The sequence below is a fragment of the Camelus dromedarius genome, chromosome 10 (genome assembly GCF_036321535.1).
Source record: "Camelus dromedarius isolate mCamDro1 chromosome 10, mCamDro1.pat, whole genome shotgun sequence".
Classification (NCBI taxonomy): domain Eukaryota; kingdom Metazoa; phylum Chordata; class Mammalia; order Artiodactyla; family Camelidae; genus Camelus; species Camelus dromedarius.
In genome coordinates this window covers 72,603,490-72,616,997 of record NC_087445.1, presented here as the reverse complement: position 1 = coordinate 72,616,997, position 13,508 = coordinate 72,603,490, and the positions used below count along the sequence as shown (strand labels likewise).

Here is a 13,508-nt window from a genome sequence, read left to right as displayed (position 1 = left end):
GAAGAGAAACAGGCTCAGAGAGGCTACATAAATGTGCCCAAGGTCGTGGTCAGGAAGTGGTAAACTGGGAGGGAAACATGGGTTGAGGGGCCAGACAACACCAACTTACCTCTCCAAGCATGTTTAGGGCCACATTCACTGTGGCCAAAAGGGTTCCGAAGGAGGGGGCCACTTCAGAGTCAAAGGTGGGAGTGGTGAAGTTCAGGGCAAACAGGAAGTTGTATTCAGCGAGGTCCAGGGACTGCAAGGCAAAGCAAAAGCGACGTAGGGCCCAGCAGGACCCCAGGCAGCTCTTCGTGCACAGCAGAGCCTTGGCGGCTCTGCTGGGAGGCTGGTGGCACAGCGGCTGGTACCTGATCCAGCAGGATTTGACAGACGTCCGGGGTGAAGTGGCGCAGGGCCGCCAGGGTCCTGCTGAGGATCTTGAGGAGGCCGTACTGGACCGTGTGCAGGGCTCGCTGCTCTGAAGCCTGTGTGTCTGGACTGGGCTGCTTGGAGGAGGAGCAGGAGGGGGCAGCCAGGGTGGCTGTGGGTGGCCGCTGAGCTCGGGGGGCAACAGCTGAAGGGATGCCCTCCCCGTTTTTGTTCTGGGGAGAGACAAGAGATGGATGGAGCCCAGAGAAACCAGGGTGAGGCGGGCGGGCAGCCGCAGCGGGCAGGGGCTGTTACCTGCAAGTAGTGCTGCAGCATCTTGCGGCTGTGCAGGAGGGAGGTGCAGGCCTGGCACAGGTAGCCCAGGTTTACCTGGAGCAAACCCAGGGGAGGGTGAGGGAGAGCCTCGTGGCAGCAGCACAGCCAACTGACGATCTTCCAACCAAGCGGGGCTCTACATGCTGACAACGCGTGTGTCCTGCCCCCTGAGCACCCAGCAGTGCTCGCTCCCACATTCTCTGAACTCAGAATTGTCAGCAAGCACGCTCACTGGCAAACTCGGGGTCAGCAGATGCCGGGACTGTTTCCTGGGGACCCAGCCACATCTGGGCATGGTATAAGGTCCCACGTAAATAAGTGAGGATTATGTTTCCATTTTACAAAAGAAGAAAAAGGCTTAGAGGTAAAATGACTTAGCCAACGTCACTCAACAGGCAAATGACCGGCCTGTCTGACTCCAGAGCCCATGTTCTTTCCTTGCCCCCACCTCAGGCTGGTTCCCAGCTTCAAGCCTGTCTGTTTCTAAGGGATGTCGGACAGAGCCCAGGGGCTTACCCTACAAGGCTGCCCTATGCTGTGGAGGGAAAACTTGGCTCCAAAGAAAGCAATGTGAAACCGAACCCCGTGCTACCTAAGCAAAAAGCCCATGTCCCAGGAACAGGCCTGCCATCCACTCACCACTCTGTCCCCTAGCATTTCCCCAGACCCTCCAGGAAATCGTGTCTGAGGCCCCACCTGGACGTCTCTCATGAGCTGAGGCAGGTGGAAGTGCCACTCCTTCCGGAAGCTGGACAGCTGCAGGATGAAGCCCACGGTGTGATCCGCCTCCTCCAGGCATGCCAGACTCTGCACCGTCCTCACTGCATTGAGGCACTGGGAGGGGGAACACAGGGACCTGCCATACCTGTTCCTGCCCTCCTGGGGAAGGACAGGTCCTGGGCTGACAAACGGTTAGGTGGCGGCACAACAGGTGGCTTGGCGTTACAACTGAGAGGTTTCTGTCTGAGTTGATCCCAGACCCTTCCCCTCACTCAGCAGGGCAGCCCGCCGCTTAGCCTGTCAGCCAGCAGTGCTTACAGCACCTCAGAAATGTGAGCACCAACACCCCCCCCGCCAAGCCTCAGCCCTAAATGGCCCAGACACCCTTGAACCCTGAGCCCCGAACTCTAAGATGCTGGCAGTCCCTCACCTGTAAGGTCCGCTCCTGATGAACACCCACGAAGTCCAGGGCCTCCATCAGGAAGTTGTAGCGCAGAGTTTTGAGGAGCCGTTCCATTAAAGACATGGACAGGCGGTAGACCCCCGGCCAAGAGGGGGCGTCCAGGGACTTCCGAGAGGTGCTGGGTGTCTGAGACACAAACAGCAGACAGGATCACGACACGTGCAAAAGAACCCAGCTAACACGTATAGCAGGGCCTCCTTGCAGCCCAGCAGCTAAGGCAGGCTAGCTGCTCAGAGGAAAAAACCTCCTGGAATGGGCATGGCCACTGGCTGGCCACCAGCAGGGCCAGAGCGAGGCCGAAGCCAGCAGTTACAGCAGAAAGAGCACTACAGAGACAGAAGCATCCTAGGTTCTAGACTTGGGTCTGTCACTGACTAGCCGTGAGCTTCTCTTGCAGGAAGTCAGTGTTGGGTCAGGGAGGATTCTGTACCGTCAGCGCATGAGCGAGGCCACTAAAGAGAGCAACTTCCAGGGCAAGTGGAAGTACCAAGGGGGGTTGGGGAGGACACTGGCAGGACACTGGCACTCACCTGCACTGTCCCATTGGTGCTGAGCTGGTACACACTCAGGAGCGGCAAACAAATGCTCTGGGTGATGCCGGCGCCAGCCACTGCTGTGGCTCCCTGGGAGGGAGAAACAAAGAATGAGATCAAAGCTGTCCCCGCAGCCGTCCTGCCCCGGGGCAGGTGGAGCTCTCGGGCTGAGAGAACCACAGGCAGTGTTAGAACCCACCCAGCACAAGCAAAGATGCCCCCTCCTGCCCTCGGGCTCGCCTCCTACCTGCTGGGTGCGAGCCAGCGTGAGGAGCAGGTGCAGCGCGGCCTCGGTGAAATGCAGGTTCTGCTTCACGCGAAGGCTCACCTCCAGGGTGGTGAAGAGGGTTGGCAGGATGGGGAGCCTGCGGGTCACCTGCAGCCATGAGTCACCATCCTCATCCACCTCACACAGCTCCTTGGCCAGGTGCAGGCCCAGGACACACACCTGCTGGGGCCCAGGGGCAAAGATGGGTAAAAGGGAAGGACGCAGTGTAGGGGGAGGAGGAGAGGAAGAGGACAGACCTCACCCAGCCTCCAAGTGAGCGGGCTGAGACAGTCCTGCTCTGCTCTGCCTCTGGCGACCCTGACCACCGCCCCCCAACACCACCCAAACTGCCATCAAGCCCTGTCAGTGCCACTTCCAACCCTGCCACCGCATGGAGCCCTAGTGACCTCCCCTCCTGCTGCACTACTGCAATCACCTCCTCAACAGTCCTTCCACCCTCTCTGGATGCTCCCTACTCAATTCTTCATGCCAGGGGCATTTCAAACTTATCTTTGACCATGACTGCCCAGAGTAATACATACTTATGCTGCACTCCAGTATACACGTATTTATATATTTTCATGAAACAGGAACTACCCTTACTTCCTACAAAATATGCTGATACTTTCTTTTACACTTTATTCTACTTCATTTAAAAAAAAAAAAGCTGGTTGTAACCAATTGAGATCATTTCAAGACACATCAGTAGGTCCTGACCCAGAGTTTGAAAAACACTTCTCTACACTATATCCAGCATACTCTTTCTAGAGTACGAATCTGATTTCTCTTCCTTGCTTAAAATCCTTAAAAATTGTTTCCTGATTCACTGAGGATCCCAACCAAAGACCCTGACAAGTCTGCTGGCTGTCTAGCCCCCAGCTCTCAGGCCTCACCCCGGCCTGGCTGACACCAGGTGACTCTCACCCACAGCTCAGCACTCACTGTTCTCCCCGCCCGACTCTACCAATACCAAGCCGAAAGGGCGCTTTCACTCTGAATCCCCAGATTAGATAAGAACCTCACACTGCACGTTCTCCCTGTGTTTCTCCCCTGCAAGACTTGCCACAGTGGGACTGCTATGGGTAGTGCGGCCACTTTGATAGTGTTGATACTTCCAATCCAAGAGCACAAGAAATCTCTCCATTTCTTTGTGTCATTTCGGATTTCGGAGTATAGGCAACCTCCTTGGTTAGGTTTATTTCTGGGTATTTTGTTGTTTTTGATGTAATGGAAATATTTATGCCAGTTATAAAATTCTGGCTTTTGAAGTGAAAAAAAAAAAAGTGAATGAAGGGCCACAAATGGCAAAATAGCCTTCTTTCTTATGGATGAGTTGTATTCCAGTACATATATATATGCTGCATCTTCATTATCTATTCAACCATTGATGTGCACTTAGGATGCTTCTGAATCTTGGCAATTATAAATAATGTTGCTGTTAACAGCAGGGTATATGTATCTTTTTTAATTAATTCTTATTTTGTGGTTGGCTTTATTCCTTTGATAACTATGTAAATTTAAAAAGCTAGAGCTCTAAATGTTCTTAGAAACAATAAACAGTACATACATGTAAATTTAAAAACACATGTGCAGTAAAAAAAAAATGAGCTATCAAGCCATGAAGACATGGAAGAAACTTGAAACATATATTATTACTAAATGAAAGAAGCCAGTCTGAAAAGATTACAAACTGAACAATTCCAACCAAATGACATCCTGGAAAAGGCACAGCTACAGGAACAATAAAAAGATCGTGGTTTCCAGGGGTTTGGGGAAAGGGAGGGAGGGAGGAATGAATAGATGGAGCACAGGGATTTTAAGGGCAATGAAATTATTCTGTATGATACTACAGTGGTGGCTACATGTCATTATGCATTTATCAAAACCCACAGAATGTACAACATCAAGAGTGAACCCTAATGTAAACTATGGACTTCGGTTGATAATAAATAATGTGTCCATATTAGTTGTACCAAATATGCCACACTGATGAGGGATGTTGAGGGTAGGGGAGTATATATGTGTGGGTGAGGAGGGCTATGTGCAAACTCTCTGCATTGTCTGCTCAATTCTGCTATGATCCTGAAACTGATCTAAAAAAATTAAGTCTATTAATTTAAAAGAAAAAAAAAAAGACTTGCCACAGTGGAATTTCATCGCTTCTCTGCATAGTCTGATTTGTTAACTTTCTCCATCAGGCTGTGACCTCCATAAGCGCTGTGATTACGTCCTGTTCATTAACCACCCTAAGGCCTGGCACAGAGCAGGCAGTGGTTCTCATCTGTGGATGCATGTGGGAAAGATAGACCATTTCCCAGGGAGCTCCCTCACCCCGTCACGCTGGTCCTTGTGCCGGGGCCGGGAGCAGTCGTCAGTCTCCATGCTGTCCTTATCCTCTGTGGCACTGCCTGACGCCAGACTGTGGCGGGTCTGGTCGAAGAGTGCAATCACCTCTTCTTGGAGGGTCTCACAGACGTTCAGCACCAGCTGGGAGTACTGGGGGATGTCACTCACTGCAAAGCAGACAGGGAGGGGACACTGTCATGCTCACTGCCGGCTCCGTCCCAGGCAGGCGGCAGGGAGTGTAGAGTGCTAGGAAGGAGTGTGCCTGTCCCATAGGTAGGGAGAAGAAAAAGAGTCTTCCTGAAGATGACAGTTTCAAGACTGAAAACTCAATCCTCACAGGAGAAACATCTGGCTCTAGAGGAAGCCCTGCCCAGGCCGGCTAGCAGCAGGGGCTGGGCGATCACTGTGCCCCCAGCTCCTCTCTGCCCCTCACCTCTCATCTCCTTCATCTGCAGCACCGTGATGAATGCTGAGAACACCTTGGCCTTGGTCTTCTCCATGAGTTGCTGGTCTGCCTGCAGCACTCCCTCCAGGATCTCTGTCAAGGGTCCAAGGATATCATCCACAGAACCTAACTCTCTAGAAACAATATGAAGAGGAGGGGGAGGGGAGGACACACCTCAGAAAAAGGCCACAAACTCCCCATGCTCCCTCTCAGGACGCCCATGGGGCAGTGCGCCGCACATCAGGTGTCTGCCTTCAGTCCCGTTCCCTAGGATGGAAAGCCAGCCCATTTCACACCCACTTCCTCCCCTTCAGGAAGGCGAGGGTCAGCAGAAGATGGCCAAGCCACCCCTCCTGGCACGGGGCTCACCTCTTCCACTGCCGGAGGAGGATAAGCAGCAGAGTGCACATCATGGAGCCGAGGCGGAGGCAGTTCACAGAGGTGGGGACTAGGAGCTGAGGGGAGACAGCACAGTTAGAAGTCAGGGTTCCTGTGAGCCGATGTGGCCGGAAGATTTGAGCTCCATTCACAGGCACCTTCGGCCTCAGGCCTTTCCTTCCCAGCAGCGAGCTCACAGGGCTGGGTCACGGGGGAGAGGCCAGGAGAACTCTGCCTCCCCACTGTAGCCTCAGGCCTCCCAAGCCAACTGAGCCCTTTGACCTGATCGTTTGTGTGGCTGCAGACTCGCGAGCTGCTCTGACCTCGGAGACCTTCTCCCTGGGAGGAATGTGAAATCTCCCAGACACACTTACTAACGCTTTGGTTCCATCGAGCACATCAAGAAAGAGCTGGCGACGTACGGCAGAGTCGGTCAGGTGCATTATCTCTGCCTGTAAGGGAAGAAGAAAAAAATACCAGTTAGGAAAATTTCCCAGACTTAAGGTGAGGTCCTCTGTCAGGCAATCAGTCACTGTCTTCCCAAGTCAAATGGGGCTTGATGGCCCTGCTGTTTCTTTGTCCACCTTAGACACGGACAGAATTCAGCCCAGGTTCACATCCTCCTCCCGACATCCTTCCTCTGCGCAGACCCTTCAAGGCTTCCCAGTGCGCTAGAAACACAAACTCCGCTCCAAGGCCTGGGAGCCCCTGAGGATCTAGTCCACCTGACTATGGTGTCATCCCCGCTGTGCTCATTCTACTCCAGCCCTATTGGCCTCCTTCCTCCTCCGTGAACAGGTGGGCTCTTTCCACTTCTGGACCCCCGTAGCTGTGACCCCAACTGCCTAGACCACCCTCCTCCACAGGCTCTCTGCCTGGGAGGTTCCTCGCACATTCAGGTCGTGCGGACGTCACCTCATCAGGGAGGGCCTCCCAACCACTCCTACCCTACTTAAGCGTTCCCTACCCTGGCACCCTGACTGTCTCCTTCCTAGTGAGCTATCACAATCCCAGACTATTTCTTTGTGAACTTGTTTACAATTTGACTCTCATGGACCACTCTCCATGAGATCAAAGACCTTATCTGCCTCATTCACTGCTGCATCCCCGGCACCTGGCGCATGATGAGCATTCCACTAATATCCATTAAATGAATGAGTAATCAGTATCTTGGATTAACCAGATAGGTTTCCTAGGGGAAAAGAGGATGGTGGGATTTTCAGAGCTATAATTCAAGAACTGCTGCCCAAGTAGGGCCTAAAAGGCAGGTGACACAAATTATTCCCCGGAGAATCAATCATTCCCTGATTACCCAAAGATAGATGAGCATTCTGATGCGTCTATAGTCTCAGGGGTCCCAAACGACTGTGTCACAGCCAAGCTCTAAGGCTGTGGGCAGTCTGGCACTAAGGAACAAGTCACAGAACTTTTAAGAGAGTGCTCGGAACAAAAAGCATCTATCAAGCTGATGTTACTAATGAAGTCAAGAGATTAATCTGGATTCTCTAGGGCATAACAAGTCAACATCAAGTCCTTACTACACAGCATGATGCTGTCAAAGGACAAAAACAAACAAACAAAAAGGAAAAATGCAAATTCTTCCCAAATGTTAATTCTCACTCTAAAAGACACACGTTGCCAAGACAATGGTCTCTGTTCCTTTTCTAAGAAGACCAGGAAATGCAGTTTCCAGAATCATTGAAAACAAAGCGGAAGGAGCCGGCCTGCTCACGCAGTTCCCTGCTGGCTGGTCAACAAGCACTCACCTAGCGCCCACAGGGCACGCAGTGTGAGAAGGCAGTCATCCAGGTGTGTGAGAGGTAGATGAAGGGACAGAGCCCCCAAGACCTATCCAGGGCCACAAAGGTGGCTATAGGAGGCTTTTATGAATGTCTGAAGGGATTTAAAATTACTTTTCTGCACTTTTCTTAATGGTCTCTCATTGAACCCAACATCCTCAAACATCCCCATATTAGCCCTGTTGTTTGGCACACAACCTGTTACATTTTAGCTCTCAGGGAAAAATTCAGATTCATTCTTTGTCCCAAGAGGCTGTATCTGCTAGGCATCCCAGCACATCGTTGCTAGGATACCAAAATGAAAACTCGCCCCAGGAGGTTCTTACGTGACTGGTGGCAATGATGAGAAACATCCTCCAGGCGGAGACCAACATCTGATATTCTACCAGGGAGGTGCAGCTGCTGCCCTCTGTGTCAGCCGTGTGAACTGCTAAGGACTTGACATACTCTGACCAGTAGGCAAAGCGTTTCTCACTGGAAAACTTCTTGAGCGTATCTTTTAATGACTGGTCTAATGAGCCCCTAGGGTGTCAAGAAAAAACAAAACCTACAGTTAGGTTTTAAAAGCAGATAGGAATGAGGGTGGGTGTAGCTCAGGGGTAGAGTGCATGCTTAGCATGCACGAGGTCCTGGGTTCAATCCCCGGTACCTCTATTTAAAAAAAAAAAAAAAGAAAGCAGATGGGGATGTGATGGGCACAGACCCTTGTTGAGGCAGAGAAAGCAACCCCACGTGGGCTTAAAGACACACAGCTCTGGATCAGCTCCAATGTGTGGGGCTCACACTTCTTGCTCAACATAATGGGTGAGGCTAAGGCCTTTTCCAGGATTCCTCCTCCATAAAATCCCAAGCACGTGGAGTTTGCTTCACAATAACTTTCTAACAATCATAAATGCCATCAATGGACTGGCCAGGGACACAAATGGCACCCAACCAGCTCTGTCCTCTGCCCCGGCTTGCGCACTAGGGATTGAACCCAGGACCTTATGCATGCTAAGCATGCACTCTACCATTGAGCTATACCCCACCACACAATCCTTTAATTAAAATCTCAAAAGAGGAAAGGACTCACTTAACTACATAGTATATCTCCAAGCAAATTATCTTCATGATTAGGGCACAGGTTTCCAGGATGCTGGGCTGTGGAGAGGAGAGCAGAGCAGACACCAATCATGATAACCTCTTCCCTGGTACCTCTCGCCACCACAGGGGAACAGAGCAGGGACTCAAAACTTGGCAAACAAGAAAGCATATTCCCCGTCGAATGCGAATGGGCATCTAACTTGCAGGAGCCGAAGTGTCAGGTCCACAGTGTCTCCAAGCGAGTGGAGAAGACCACGGAGCCATCAACACAGAACAGGGCATGCCACTCTTTCCCAAAACAGGATATCAAAGGGAGAGGAAGCACGCGCTTCTCTGAGAAAGAAGACCCTAGTGAAGAGAACATTCTGGCTGCTTCATTAGGGGAGGTGTCACTTTCTCCAGCTCAGTCTCACAGCCCAGCCTTTACTCCCAGGGACTTTCGTCACTGTCCCTCCCTCTACCCTGGCTTACCTCAGATGTTTCTGAGGGAGGAGAAAGGGTTCCAAAGAGTGGACTGGTTAAATTCTCCCAAAACTTGGGTCTAAAAAGAAAATACAAGTTGGAAATCACACTTTCTCTCCATAGTCCTCTCCTCCTCTCTCCACCTCCCCTTGGAGGTTACTGCTCCACATTTTTCAGTCCCAATCCTGACAGCTGTTGCATGTGTCACGTGCTCCTACATAAATGCAAAGGACTCCACATATAAAATTGTTTTCCTCTTAGGAAATACAACCATAGGTCACAGAGTTGACCAATAAGAACTCTCATGACTCAGCCCATCTCTAACAGCCCCAGAGAGGAGTGTGAGGAGGTAAATAAGAGCAGCAGGTGCCCACGTTTAGCCTTTTTAATGTTCCTTCCCTCTGTGCAAACAAGGTCCAAGAGAACAGCATATCCCATTCCATTCAATGGCTTGAGCAAGCCACTCTTATCGGAATCTACTATTTCTCATGAACAGTGGGTTTTGAGGGTTGGCAGAAGGCGGGAACTCAAAAGGTAGAAACTCCAAGGTAAACACATCTTTACCTTAAAGGCTACACCTGCTGGTGGCAGCATTCAAAAGAGAGTGAGAGTAAAACTCCCACACACTGACCCAGGTACTAAGCACTTCAGTGCATGTGCTCAGTTACCTGTCATAACAAACCTCTCAGATACCAGTGATTGTTACTCCATCTTACAAACAAGGACAAAAGCTTTGGAGGTTAAGTATGGCGTCGGACTCACTTGGTTCTGAGGACCAGCATGGCACTGTCCCGACGGTCCTGCCACAGAGCATGCAGAAAGGCAATGGCCGCACGATGCAGCAGCGGGGGGCACCAGTAGCGATCGTGTTGCTGGGAATCGATCAGCTCCAGCACGGCGTGGAGACAGCTCCACACCCCAAGGCTGAATTCCTGCAGGAGGGGCAGATGAGAGTTCAGTCCCACAGCTTCTGCCAACAACCAAACCCACAGAGCCCAGCACCCACATCCCAGGCAGCCATCTTCCAGCCTTTATCCCAGGTGCAGGCTCACCTTGGAGCCATCATTGCCATCTTTCACCTCCAGATTCAGAAACAGTTCAATGAGGCCTGGTTGAGTCTCTACAGCAACTGTGAGGAATTCCAGAATCATGACTTTGATGCGCATGTCCTCAATCTTGCTCTTCAGTCGGGTCAGGAAAGCATCACGAATGGCAGCTGCATCGTTGCCCAGGCAGGCATACACTGACATTGGGGCTACCTGGTAGAGACAAGGACACATGGGCTTTACGGAGCTCTACCTCCAGAAGGACCACAGCAGGCTCCTGCAGAAAAGTGCTGAAGAAATCTCAGAAAATGCCAGAAAAGGAAACATCCAGACAGACAGCTCTGAGTCAAAAGGACATCACCCCAAACTACAGCAAAAGATGTCCAACAATTTCCAGGAGAAACAGTAACCAACATAAAAAAATGCATAACCTCTCTCATGTTAGTAAGTGCAAAGTTAAGAAAAAAGATAATATTGATTTCCTTATTAGATTAGCACAGATATAAAAAATTGATGAAGCCACTCTGGCAAGGATACAACACTACTTGGGTTTTAGGAGTATAAACTGTTACAACATGTTTGGAGGGCAACTTCGAAATGTCTAATAAAAATTAAAATGTTCCCTGATACGTATCTAATTTTTAGGAACTGTAAACAAAAGTTTATAGAGTTCTATGGACAAAAATGTTCACTACAGCACTGTTTGTAACAGTAAGATAGAAAATAGCCCAAATAAATTACTCCACTCCAAGGCATGCCATGCAAGCATTAGAGAACGAAGTAGCTTTAAATGTGCCCACATGGCAAGACTGCAGGATACAGTGTTAAGTGGAGAAAGATGGTCACAAAATATGTGTAGTGGAATTCTGATTTTGGAAAGAGCAAAAGCTCACACCCAATCATCCTTTAATACACAAGCCAGACAAAAAGAAATCTGGAACAACGCATACCAACCTACTGACAGGAACTCTTGGAATGAGGAAAGATCACAGGTATCTTAACTTTCTATGTTACATTTATCTGTAATGTTTAAATAAATATTTTAAAATGAGAATGATGTCTTTTATAATAAGGAAAAAAAAACTCTCATAAAACACAACTTGTACGTGTGTGTCTATGGCTATGTAACTGTAAAAGTCCAAGTTAGCTGCTTTTCTTGGGAGAAAGCAAGAGTGGTCTCAAGCACAAAGTCAGTTTCCTGGGGCTTTGACTGGCGAAGTGGGATCCTACCGTGGCCAGACGTTTCAGTAGCTGGATGGCAAGACGTGGCAAGGCAGGGTCATGTCTGTGGTAGATGTATTTGGCAAGAACAGCAATCAGGTTATTCCCATGGGCACCTGAAGAAGTACAGGAAACAGTTTAGACACCAAAGTGTGCCTGATTTAAGTTCTTAAAAGAGGCTGCTATTCAAAAAGGCTCATGTATGTAAGGGAATTTATTCTAGGTACTTGGAGGGCCAGAGCAAATCCAGACGGTTATATCATTCTCTTTTTCTCAGTAGCCAAGAAGAGAGGCAGGATTTGGGGGTAAATAGCTCAATCCAACTCATTAAGCGCAGAAAAAGATATATTTTTAAGAAAATAGTCTTTTGACAAATAGGTTAGAAAAACACATCAAAGCATTTCACTGAAATGCAAAAATCATAAAAATCCCAAAATGATACAGCTTATAAAAGGTCATTATCCGAACACCTATTTGAAAATGAAGAAACTGAGTCCCAAAGAGATTAAATGAGTAGTTCAAGGTCAAAGAGTAATAACAATCAATACTAAGCAGGCAACAGGTACCAGGTTTTACAGGTACTAATTTAACCTCCACTATAATCTTATAATGTAGATACTGCTCTTACCCTCATATTATAGATGTGAAATCTGAGAGTTGTTTAATAATGTGCCCAAGGTCAAAGCTGGTTGGAATCAGAATTTGAACCTACACAGTCTGACTCTGAACACGTGTTCTTAACCATTATTCTGTCACCAATAGGAGGTGGAAATAAATATGATACACTCTTCTTATTTCTAAGTCCAGGAAGAAATCTGGTGATCATTTCCAAATTTCCTCAAGGAGCAAATCAGAAAATACTACTGACCTCTAAAAATACAGCCTGAAGTACACACTTAAGGGCAGAAATGTTGACTGGAAGAAAATACATACCATGTTGTGTGAGAGCCTGTTCCAAGGGGGACACCACATTAGAAGGAGGTTTCAGCCGAATAACATTGTTGGTGACGGAGAATGCCAGTTTCACTGTCTTGATCAGCAGCTGGCCCTGGCCCTGGCCCTCTGCCCCATCACTAGGGTGCCAAATGGAAACCAAAGTTGATTCAGATAACATGACTTCATTTGCAACATTTGTGCTCTCATGATTTAGATTCCAACAATAATCCCAGAGTTCAACAGCTTCTGTTAGAGGCCCCAGTCCAAACTAGGAGAGAGGAGGAGCAATCAACTCCCTTTGCTACATGCCAGTCTACACAGCAGCCACTAGGTTACATAAAGGCTGCGTCCTAGGAAGAACAAGGTTGTCTTTCTTACACTGAAGTTCTCACAACATGCAGGCACAATAAAGACAAACGAGGGGAGGTGGAGAGGGAGGCCTACCTGCGGGGCTGAGCAGCCATCACCATGTCAATGGTGTCCACGCCAATGCCCATGATATTGATCACTGTCTGTCCTGCTTCTGTGTAGGCCAGGCTGCAGATGCAGAGAGACTGCAGACTGGGTGTGTGACTGGAAAACAGATGTGCTCTGAGTTACTAGAGAGTTGCCAAATTTATTACTGGAAGGGTAGGGTATTGTCCAAAATTGTGGACAATAACCAATTGTGGAGGAGAGGATATAGCTCAATAGTAGAGTGTGTGCTTAGCATGCACAAGGTCCTGGGTTTGATCCCCAGTACTACCATTAATTAATTAATTAATTAATTAATTAGATAGAATTTAAAAACCTAATTACCCCCCACTAAAAAAAACCTAAACCTAATGAACTGGACATCAGTGATACAGATCAGCTCTCTTTGCCAGAGGAAGCCACTCCGATTTCTTTCCTTAAATAGACTCTGAGACCTCTCCTTAAATAGACCCTGAGAAACAATTTAAATGCCCATCCATTAATGGATATGCTTACTGAAATGAATCATAATTAATCCACACAGTGGAACGCACAGAACCATTAAAACAAGACAGATCTCTATGCAGTGGCATGGAAATAAAGTTACAGAAAAGTTAGTACAAACAGAGGAGAAAATCTAGAAGATACACACTAACTTGTTAATA

General features: G+C 48.8%; 1 protein-coding gene across 1 annotated transcript in view; it reads right to left on the bottom strand.

Annotated features, from left to right (window-relative positions):
• Positions 1-13,508, bottom strand: part of NUP188 (nucleoporin 188) — a 41,978-nt gene that overhangs the window by 1,159 nt on the left and 27,311 nt on the right. Inside the window, exons 23-41 of the mRNA XM_031450632.2 lie at positions 12,835-12,963; positions 12,388-12,527; positions 11,464-11,570; positions 10,240-10,446; positions 9,950-10,119; positions 9,197-9,266; positions 8,715-8,782; positions 7,969-8,164; positions 6,218-6,295; positions 5,835-5,920; positions 5,454-5,599; positions 5,006-5,187; positions 2,654-2,854; positions 2,404-2,496; positions 1,841-1,999; positions 1,387-1,524; positions 670-744; positions 354-587; positions 110-241 (exon numbers count right to left, since the gene is read on the bottom strand). Coding sequence (XP_031306492.2) covers positions 110-241; positions 354-587; positions 670-744; positions 1,387-1,524; positions 1,841-1,999; positions 2,404-2,496; positions 2,654-2,854; positions 5,006-5,187; positions 5,454-5,599; positions 5,835-5,920; positions 6,218-6,295; positions 7,969-8,164; positions 8,715-8,782; positions 9,197-9,266; positions 9,950-10,119; positions 10,240-10,446; positions 11,464-11,570; positions 12,388-12,527; positions 12,835-12,963 — 2,611 coding nt within the window. The remainder of the gene's footprint in view (positions 1-109; positions 242-353; positions 588-669; positions 745-1,386; positions 1,525-1,840; positions 2,000-2,403; positions 2,497-2,653; positions 2,855-5,005; positions 5,188-5,453; positions 5,600-5,834; positions 5,921-6,217; positions 6,296-7,968; positions 8,165-8,714; positions 8,783-9,196; positions 9,267-9,949; positions 10,120-10,239; positions 10,447-11,463; positions 11,571-12,387; positions 12,528-12,834; positions 12,964-13,508) is intronic.